The 11,580-nt window shown below is 34.6% G+C and overlaps 1 protein-coding gene across 2 annotated transcripts; it reads right to left on the bottom strand.

The window, feature by feature from the left end:
* Window positions 1-51: 51 nt before the first annotated feature.
* On the bottom strand, window positions 52-9,404 carry Su(H) (recombining binding protein suppressor of hairless). Of its 2 annotated transcripts, XM_029308406.2 has the most exons (3): window positions 7,475-9,404; window positions 4,134-4,236; window positions 52-4,039 (listed from the first exon to the last, which is right to left on the bottom strand). In XM_029308406.2, the coding sequence occupies exon 3, from the start codon at window positions 3,924-3,926 to the stop codon at window positions 2,391-2,393; it is 1,536 nt and encodes a 511-aa protein (XP_029164239.1). In that variant the 5' UTR covers window positions 3,927-4,039; window positions 4,134-4,236; window positions 7,475-9,404; the 3' UTR covers window positions 52-2,390. The 2 variants fall into 2 exon arrangements, with proteins under 2 accessions (XP_029164239.1, XP_029164240.1); XM_029308407.2 differs by lacking the exon at window positions 4,134-4,236.
* Window positions 9,405-11,580: the final 2,176 nt, after the last annotated feature.

Genomic DNA, 11,580 nt, shown 5'->3' with positions numbered 1-11,580 from the left:
GATCGGGAATCAATCAGGGACTAATATCGATTATTAAACATCGAATAAAAATTGTGTAGTACAAACTTTCGTTTTATTCTAAATTATATAGAAGATAAAAATTCATATTTATATGTGTCTTCATTATACTTATTAGTATAATTACAATAAAGCATATATATAAATATATAATTTTCAATGAATTTCTTTAATCGAAGAAATACTCAGAGAAAAACGCTCTACACAGAATATTATAATACAGAAAATCCTTCATTTGAAAAAAAACTTAAGTGTCATAGCACATAAATCCTCCTAAGTGTATAATATAATTTAAAAGTTAAAAGTAGCTCTCTGCTCGTTCGCGGCATAGTGTTGTCCATATATCTCTTCTCTCATCTTTTTCTTTAATAAAAATAAAAAATATAATAAAAACATAATATAATAAATTTTTATATTTTACGAAGATTACAAGAGAATAATTAATCAAAAATTAATCTCACGCGGGAATATCTCGAAAAGGTATATATTTAACGTAATTATTAATTATACACCGGGATCCACGATAATCACTCAATAAGTGCTGTACGTATACGTTTAAAATACTATATATACACAAAGTAACATATACGCGCGTTATATCAGAAGAAAATGTGTGATTTAAGGCTCCTCTGACGTCATAATGCCAACATGGGAATCAGGAGCCTTAAAAACTGGACACAATTATTTCTCCCAGATATAAAAGAAGAAAAAAATGCATACGAATCTTCTACTTAACTCGATTAATCAATCTCTAGCTGTTTTTACAATCAGCACCAAGTCGCGTGATACCATACATTCGCTCGCTAAAAAGAATAGGTGCATTTTTTTAAATAAATAATGAAGAAGTCTATTGCCGCTGTGTGTGTGTGCACGAATTTACAAATATACCAAATGTCACAATCCGAGTACACAATCGGGAGCGCGGGTTCAAAAATACACCCCATCCTCTATACTACTTTGTACATGATAGACCATTCATGCAAAGCAACGCACAGATTTCCATATAGTTTTTCTCGATTTATTTTTTTTCCCCCGTACATTTTGCTTCTTTAAATCACTTCCACCTGGTGGAATAACAAATCGCCAATACTGGCGATCCCAATAAATTAGAATTTGTTTTACGATCTAGTGATGACATATAATAGAGTGTCCTAAAATTAGACCGAGAAACTTCAGATGGTTATAAAGGACATCAAAACAAGCCAATTTTGTCAATAAACCCATTCTGATTCTCTAGTGCCGAAACAGTTTATTTACATGGATTTATTGGCAAAACTGATTTATTTTGATATTATTTAACTTGAATTTTGTCAATCTAATTTTGGAGCACCCTGTATATATACAGGATGTCCCGTAACGTAATGTCCATACTGAAACTGTGTATTCTTGGTGCCATTCTAAGTCGAAAAGTCTTAATACACATATGCCCTAAGGTCGATTGTTTTAGTTATAGCAAAAAAATGCATAAAATAAAAACAGTATTATTTATTGATAATATTAAATAATAATTAACTATACTTTATAAATTGTGGTAAGGTAAATCTTAAAGGTACTTTTCTTGTACTTAATACACAGTTTCAGTATGAATATCACGTTGTGGGACACCCTGTATACATATTATAAAGAGAGCGCAAAATAGCTTTTATAATTATGAGACTTGCTATACCGATCTCCGAGCGTGATAGCTCCTCTCGTAACAGATATAGTGTTAAAAGCACAACCGTTCGGTGACCAATATGTAAATATATAGCCTAAGATTGTATTACATTCGTTACTGACTATGCTCCTTTGATAGTTTCTTTTTTTTCTTTATAAAATACTAGACGAGACGTCAACAATAAAGTTCCAAGGGAAGTGTTCCGAATGCGTCGACAAAAACTGATTTCACCAGCGTCGAATCAGGAATCTTATATAGTCCGATTCACTTCATTCTTGAAAATTATTCTCGTCCGATATTCGGGTCTAGACACACTCGCGTAAACTGTTAAATCAAAAAATCGCTATATAAATTATTATCTCTGTAAATCTTTATTAACAAATTACGAGTTTAAGCCTAAGGGACAAATCTTAGGACGCGAAATCGGATGAGCAAAACGCTACGTCTTCATATTGTCCAGGTTCGCCACACTGTTATCCATCTCGAGTAACAAATCCTTCGCCAGATACGAGCACTCGTCACCGTCACTCCGATTCCCGTCATCGTCATCGTCATCATCATCATCATCATCATCATCATCATCATCATCCTCATCATCATCGTCATCCTCATTGTCGTCATCGGGAGGTGGCACCACGCGTGGTGTCGCGGCGCCCAGATCACCGCCGCATCGCAATAAATTTTGGTTCGCGTTCTGACGAGTATCGAGAAGGTATCAGAGACCTGACTGCGGGGGTTGTCCAGGATGGGTGTTCCAAGGTACATCGGCCACGGACATCGCGGCGGTTGGTATACTAGCCTGATTGTGCATGGTACGTGGCGCTCGCATGATCTCATCGGCGGGTGGACAATGCGGACGCGGTCCGGGTTCGGGAGTGTACGTGAAGGTCAAACCGGTGGCGTAGATGATGCCATCGTTGCGCACGAGGGACACGGGGACCTGGGTCGGCTGGCGCACCCAAAGCCATTCGCCACGAAACAGCGAGATGTCAGGCACCACGCAGAGCATGCTCTCCTGACATCTGTACATGGTCTCGGCCTCGACGTCGCCGAACCAAACCTGCAGATTTGGGGTGAAATTGTCGCCCGTAAGCTCGAGCATCGCCACGTCGCCCCCGCCGTTCAGGTGGAGACTGTGGACCAGGGGTACCGGCGTCACTGGCGACCTTACCGGACCCATGCCTTCGAAGAATTGATACTCGGCCTTGTCCGTGCTAATGATCGTCCAGCAGGCGCCGTCGTTAATCATCTCTTTATTCGCCTCCTTCGGGCAGGGCGTAGCCTGGAATTGTATTATACGATCCTGGGACAGGCAGAGGTACATGTGATCCGTGTCCTTCATGTAGAAAGCACATTTGTGCAGTTGCGAGACGGGATCGTCGGCTTCCAAGCTCGCCATCTGCTTGTCCACCTTGCGAATCACCAGTCTAGGCAGCGCCATTCCCGTAACCGAGCACACTAGCTTCACGGTGCTACCGTAGTGGACGTAACCGTCCCGCACTTGAAATTCCTCCGACTCGCTCTCGTTGTCGTCCAGGAGGTGAATCGTGAACGCGCCCCATTGCGTCGAGCTCGCGTGGAAGTTGCCGTTCTCCACGTGAAGGTAACGCGTGCTGACCGTCTGCGAGCGCAGGCGATTGAAGAGCGCCACCTTCGTGCCGCTGGCGATGCACAGGTCCGCGTTCTTCAAGGACTGTTTCTTCTTGGATGGCTTCGAGATCACCTTGATGCGCTTGCTCAGGAACACACCAATGTCGTGACCGCTGCCGTAAAACATCTTGACGGAGAGCATAAAGTGCTTGCGCTTGTCCGAGTCCGAGATGTAGAGGGTCTTCGCCGCACAGTACTGCTTGCCGTTGTTCAGGTCCAGCTGCTGCATGTCTTGTTCCGAATTCCCGATCCCGATGAAGGCGCACAACTGGACGTTCTGGTCGCTCTCACCCTCGCGCACCATCTGCTCCTGCCGCATTCTCCAGCCGTCGCCGAAGAGGTAGATGCACGGCGGCGGGCAGAAGAATCGCTTTTCGTTGCCGTACGACTTTTGCGCGACCTTGGCGTGTAGGATCACGATCATCATGTCGCTACGGTCGCGCAGGTAGCGTTCCATCGCCTCGCGAGTCAATCGCTGGTCCTGCTGATCGGGTCTGTAGATGCCGGTGCCGAATCGAGGATAGACGGACATGACTGAGGTCGGTGAGGGCGGGGATTGCATACTGTGCGCCATTGTTGGCAGTCCAAACTGATGTGGCATATTTAAAACTTCAGGCCTCGGTGCGCGAACAGGGAGATGATAATGAAGCTGCCGCCGAAGTTGGCACTGTTATATCTTCATCTTCTTCAAGAATAGCTTTCCGATTTTTTTACCTATATAAATTCAAATATAAGTTTAATGATTGAACAAAATTCAAGTATTATGTAATTTTATCGATAAATAATTATTAAATAATTGTATAATTACCACTATCTCGTGGGAACAGTGCAATAGGGAATGACATTGTATGTACAACCAGATCAAGAGTTGAAGAGAAATTAGACACATACACCATGAAAATAGTTATTAACTAAAATCATAACAAATTCAAATAGTAAAGCATGCGAAAAAATTTAAGTATTATTTTAATTTTAAGACTGCTGGCTCCTTATTGACCATGTTGGAATTGTGACGTCAAAGGCAAGAAAACACGCTAACAATTCTTAAATAAAATTTTAAAATAAAAATAAAGATCACAAAGATAGAGAATCTATTGCTGTGAGAGCCAATATATAATGCTTAGCAAATTTTCCAAGATGAGGAACTATCTCAAATCGAGATTTATAAGTTCCTCTTCCTTCCTAACAAACCTCCCAAAATTTCCTAAAATTAATATAGACGAGAAAAATATATCGGTCCGAAAAAGTCGGCTGAATCGGGAAAAATAAAGATATTTCGATAAAACAACATTCTAGATAGCTTTAAATTATCTCGAAAACTATATTTTTCTCTTTATAATCAATAAACAGCTGTAAAATGATGTAATATGAGACCCAGTCCATCTGATCTTTACGCATGTGCAGTCCTCTGACGTCACAATCTGACATGGGCGCGACGAGAAGTAGTAAAATGTAACATTTAATATATTGTATTACTATTTTAAATTTAAATTTTGAATTTATTAATTCTAAATTTAATTATTGTAATATCGAATCTTTATAAAATTAGCAATCTTTGTAAAATTGACGTCTAAAATAAATGTTAACATAACTGTAGCATTAGTGAGAATCATTTTAACACAATTATTGCCGAATACATTTTAGAAATTAATTTTGCAATTATTATGAAAACTATTATAGTATAAAGTTATATATATGTAATTATTAAAATCAAACAATCTTAAATCTAAAATTTTACAAAAAAATTTTAGATAAAATGCATGAAACATGCAACATAATTACAAAATTCTATTTTAGCAAAAGATGTAGGTTTTGCAGAATTATCTTAATACAATTATTGCAAAACACTAATTGCAATATTAATAAAGCGCAAAAAAAAATATATATATATATATATTTTATAATTATATATAACAGTTATAAAAACGCAGTTAAACAAATAAACAGCACGTGGTTTTTAATGATACTTTGTTTCTCTTAATAAATGTCTAGCAATGTTATACTTATATCTATGTACATACATTGAGTAGATAATCCGTGCGTAATATAATGTATAATTATAAAATAATTGTACAATATATAGTGAATGTGTATCGCAACTTTATTCCGCGTGCGATAATGTATTCGCATAATATGCAATATAACGTCACTATTAACGCGATTAAGCGTACCAAACTGCATACAAATGTCCGCTCATTTAAAACTTCAGCGTGAGAAAAATTTTTGCTTTTTATAGAGAAGAAGGGATGGGATGAAGGAAGGGGAAGTATAATTAACTCGAGATATCTTTCTTCGAATAAACCACTAAGAATTGCTAGTCTTGGTACAGGAAAGAGGAAACAATATGTACATGTACATATACATATGCGGATACCGTGAGAACCAAGCTGGACTCATTTTTCTTGCATGAATTAAAGCGCTCTTGTCCATTACACAGGTAGATTTTATATTATATATAATAAAAAAATATTTATATATAATAAAAATGTATATATATAATAAAAATGTATATATATATATAAATTAACAGTAGTATTAAATATAACATTTAGCATAATAAATGAATGTTACATCATTTATACAAAATTAACTATAAATTAAGCATATACACATTTGTGTAAGAAAATTTTATAATTTTTAAGTCTTTAAATTTATATATTTATAATTTTAACTTTATTCTGTTTTTCTTTATATACTTTCGTTCGTATAAAAAATTAAATCTTACTTAGCACTTAATTTAACGAGTATTTTATTTTGACAGTAGTAAAAGAGTATTTTCTTTATAAATATAAATTAAATATAAATCAATTATTTTTCTTTGTGGGAATCAAATTCAATAATTTTAAATTTTATTTATCAAATATATCAAGTGATGCGTTATGTACATAGAGTTTCTTCAATTTCATAATTTGCTTATTACTGTATTCCATAATGTTATAATATAATTCTGATTTTATTTAAACATAATATTATATCAAACTACATGAAAAAGTAATGTAACAACACAAATTATAAAAACTGGTAAAAAATAAACTAGCAAGAGTCAAGTGCAGTAAAAAAACAAGATGCAGTCAATTTTTTTTGAAACTAGATTTTTAATCACATTTTTGGTCTTTTTTAAACTATCTTTAGCAATTGCGCAATAACTAGATAAAAAAACACAAATTAGTTAACTAATATTATAACAAAATTATTAAGAGCAACAATTTCAGGAGGTGCAGGAGAGAAAGAGAGAAGTAATTGTCGTGCTCATACGTCACATGCTCAGATTAATCGGTGCAATCTTAAACTATCATTCGCTGTTTGCTTATCTAAAACATGATTGAATATGTGATTAAATATCCACCAGGAATAAGAAGAAATGTAAATTTATTATTATTAGTAGTAGTAGCAATGATAATTAATGCAGAAATAAGTGTTAATACAATCTCTGGCAACACGATGATACATATATTTCCTAATTCTTGTTATTAGTCGGATGTTTGAATCCAGCGTAGAGCCTAGCATCAAACATGAAGTTTAACTTTCAAATAACAAGCAAAAATCGGATAGCCTGTGTGTGATGTAACGATGCAATGAGTAGTAGAATATAAAACATGCAGTAATGTACATTCTGGCCTTGTAATTCGAATTTTTCTTTATTTATCAAATATATACATATATAAGTTTTGCAAAAGTATGTAAATAATAAATGACAATAAATTAATATATTAATAAAATAATAATATATTAATTTAATAATCCATTTTGTGTAACATATATGACTCAATGCAAGAATATTCGATCTGTCATCCTAAAAACTTATTTATTCTTCTATAAATTTTTAAAGATTGAGTTCAAATCAATTTCATATAAATTCCATACAAATTCGCGTAGAAAAAGCTCGAATTACAGAAGCGAAAATAAAAACTACAAAAAAGTTCCTTTTTTGTAAACATCAGATTCCGATAAGGGAAGAGGTGAAAAACTTTGATCGCAAAAAAAAAAAAAAAAAAAAAAAAAAGGGAAAGTGCATCCAGCAAAGAAACAATCGAGTCGCATTTCCGCTCATTTGTTTATTTACGTTTTCGACGCAGGGGAGAGGTTACCAGCGGCACACGCATTTATCCCGGCGGATGAAAAAAAGAGAAAAACAAACGTCAGACTCACCTCCTCATTTTCGTCTGGATTCCAAGAGCGACCGCGTACCCTGGTGCATCATCCTCGGGGGCGATCGATCATCCGGAACGGCCGGCAATCGTTCACCATCCGCGAAGCATCGCGTCCTCTCTCTCCCTCGGTCGCCTATACTCTCCCTAATCCGGTTCAAAAAACACCTGTTCACTTCTGAATTTTCCGAACAGTCCTGCCAACCCTCCGACAAACGACGATCGCGCGCGAAAATTCAAATTTCCATATACGTGCCAGAGAACTTCGCGATTTCGAATCCCACGCTTTGGAAATTTCTTTATAGACTCAGGTAGCGAACGATATTATTTTGTTTAATCGTCAGTTTGCTACTCGGGGTTCGATTGTAACTTAATCTTCTAAGGTTTAATAACCTTTAAAGGTTTAATAACCTTTAAAGGTCTATATTTGCCGGCCAGAAGTACTTGTTGTTAGATATTAAAGACCTTGAACTGATCTCAAAAATAGGTTTCAAATAGAAGGTTTTTGCGCAAAAACACGTCCAGACATCTGTTCGAGGACAATTGTAGCTTAATCTTCTTCTTCTATGGTTTAATATAGCCTTTATCGGCCAGAAGTACTTGTTGTCAGGTATTAAAGACCTTGAACTGATCTCAAAAATAGACTTCAAGTAGGTTTTTGTGTAAAAACACGTCCAGACACCTGTTCGAGGACGATTGTAGCTTAATCTTCTTTTATAGTTTAATAGCTTTTGCTAATCATTGAAGGTCTACATTTGCCAGTCAGAAGTAGTTGTTGTTAAATGCTAAAGACCTTGAATTGATCTCAAAAATAGGCTTCAAATAGGTTTGCGCAAAAACACATTCAGACACGTTTGCAGTTGTTTGAGGACGACAACGAATGATTGTAGTTTAATATGGAATGTAAGCTTGACTTAAATAAAAAAAAAATAAATAAATAAAATATCCTTCAAGTAAAGCTAGCCGAATCGTTGACAATCTTGCACATGAGGTGTTAAAGCAAGTGTCTAACAGACAAATCCCTCTTCCTGATTGGATATGCTGGCAGAGTCGGCGGTATAAGGGCCTACCCACACGGCCAACGACCGAAGAATGACTAAGTTTGCAGCAACAACGTATACAGAGTTATTGCTGCCATATCGCGCACAAGTAAAGTGCATCATAAACGTGGCAAAAGTAGAGTGGGGAGTCTCGCACGTGAGCTCTCAGCTCTCATTTAAGTGTACGCTCTCTCTCTTTCTCTCAATAGGGTGAGACCCTGCCGTGTCCTCGATATGCGTCAAACTTCACGTCAATGTATGAAAATTGCGCGCGAAACGTCAGTGATATTTGAACACTGGTTCGATGAAATTTTGTCAACCTCGTCCACACCAACGTCGTAGATAGTTTATTTGTGATGAATATAATCTTTTTTAAATTATTGCTTCGAATATATATTATAAAAGTTAATATTCTCTCTTGACCTTTATACAAAGTGCCATTTATTAGACACACTCGAAAATGCACAAGAGAGATTTGGTAATTTTTTTTACAATATATTGATATTAATCCTGATTATGGCACTTTTTCGAGATTATAGTCCGTTCTTTGCGCGATGGAAAAATAAAAGAAAAATAATTTATTTATATAATCGCACACACACATCACATCAAACGCGAATCAATGAACGAGCAAGTGGAGTCTATCGAGTGCACTTTTAGAACTATTTATTGTTCATTAGAGAGAAGTAAATCAAGCACTCTCTCTTTATTTGCAATGACATTTATTTTTTGTTATTAAATTTGCGACTTTTCGCGATGACACGGCGCTTGCGCACGCGGATACGTCACTGGTGTTGCAGATTCTATTGTTTTACTGTTGTACAATGGCCCGGTCGACCCGAGCGCCTCCAGTTTCTTGCCTCCCTTCCTGATGATGTGTGCCGCTCGCGCTCCCCCTTCTCCGCCCCCACCCTCCCCGTTCCTGCGGTTGTCATTCCCCCTCCCCGATGGCGTCCCCATGGGCCGTGGAATTGCTGCCGCAAAAGGATGTTGGGGTTACCCTGGGGGGCGTGGGAAAAACCTGCTGTGGGAAAGAGTGGGTGGCCTCTACCTCACTCCACTTCTGTGATGATGACGATACGAGATATATATATATATATATATATATATATATATATATATGTCGTATCTGGAAATGTATACGTGAGTGCACACGCGCGCACGTGATAGGCGAATGTGTGTGTGCATGTATATACAGGGTACAAAAAATCTAATGGGAACATTTCGACATTATTCATTATCCTATAGTTCAAAATTTCAAAAGTCAATATCTATTCAAGGAAGTATTTGCGAGCAAACTTCCAGATAAAATATTTGTTTGTTTTGAGGTCCTAAATTCGTATTTTAAATTTGGTTATTTAATCTGGAAACACTCTGTATATAGGAATTGTGCATATGTGTAATATGTATATACATAATATACATATCACACAATCGTACTTCTATATATATATATATATATATATATATATATATATATATATATATAGGGTGGCACATCCATACGATTTCCTCGCGTGATTCGCGAGACGTGCAGCCAACCGATACTGCGTAATAATGCCAAAGTATATCTGCGTGTGCGTGTGTGAGAATAGCAAGAGAGAGATGGATAGATAGATAGATATGATATACAAAGCTGTAACTGAACAAATATATATTGACCAATTTAGAGATAAAATTTTTCCTCAATGAAGAACCAATAATTTTTCCTCAATGAAAAACCAATAATTTTCAAATTATCAAGCAGGTACGGAAAGAATAAGAGCTTCATCTCAAAAATTAAATTTTATGGAATTAAAATATTAACAAAACTATATATTCTTTAATATTTTTATTATATTGATATTCTTTAATTTCAGGTAGAGTTTAATTTAATAGGATTTTAATTTAAGGCTTATATAGTTATAAAAAAATTCAAGATGGCAAAAATTATTAAAATATGCAAAAAATGATGACTTCCTTCGACATTTTCGCTGAGAAAAAATTGTTTCTTTGGCCATAAAATCTGATAGTATATATGTTCCATACAGTGTTTGTTGTTATATCTAAAATAAAATTATAAAGATGATCTAGATGAAATAGCATCATCTTATCTTTATATAGATAATAAAAATATGTATTATTTATATCTGCATCGAAGATGAAAATGTGTTATCTTTATTAAATTATCTAGAATAATGTTCAGATAATTTGATTTAGAGTTATAACATATAAAAATACTTAAGTATGTTTATTAAATAGCATATCTTAAACAAATAAACAAAGTATCTTTCAAATATTTGGAAAAAATAAAAGAAATACGAGCGCGTGTATATTTAATGTTTAAAAGTTTGGAAATAATTAGAAATTATTAATTAAAATCATAAAAAGTTAAATTACAGATTTTAAAATTATAATCAAAAGGATTATATGACAAAATTAACATCCGTTTTTGCCATTTAAAAAAATAAAATGTTAAAAAAAGAAATGGAAAATTTGTAACCACTCTAAATCCAGAAAATACAATTATCATCTCTGAATGCTTTATAATTAAATATAATTGATGTGCCTATAACAAATATGAAGATACTGAGTTTATATCAAAATTACCTAAAATCACTTTGTTTTTATCTAATAAATAAAAATATAACAGAACATATGCATAAGCAAAATTCGAAAAAATTAATAATACTTTCTAAAAAATGTGGTTAGTTAAAAACAGAATTTTATTATAGTATAAACAATATAAAATAAATAAAATACGATAAACTTTTATTACAGGCAATTAATTTAAGCATATAATTTTTTGTTTACCTAAAAAATATTGTTTCTAAACTTTTAAACGGTAATGTGTATATATATATATATATATATATATATATGTGTGTGTGTGTGTGTAATATAGTAAACTTAAACAGAACAGGATTTTCAATTATGCAATTTTACAATTTATAATCGTTACGTATAAAAAGAGCCATATTATTAATACTTTGAATATATGTATACACATATATTTGCGCATATTGGAAATTGGAACATATATGTGCATTTCCTGTTAATATATTTCAAAATGCACTTAAATTTATGT

The sequence above is a fragment of the Nylanderia fulva genome, unplaced genomic scaffold (assembly GCF_048542155.1).
Source record: "Nylanderia fulva isolate GAGA-0341 unplaced genomic scaffold, ASM4854215v1 Scaffold32, whole genome shotgun sequence".
Classification (NCBI taxonomy): domain Eukaryota; kingdom Metazoa; phylum Arthropoda; class Insecta; order Hymenoptera; family Formicidae; genus Nylanderia; species Nylanderia fulva.
The sequence above is the reverse complement of the archived record's forward strand: the minus strand, read 5'-3'. Positions and strand labels throughout refer to the sequence as shown.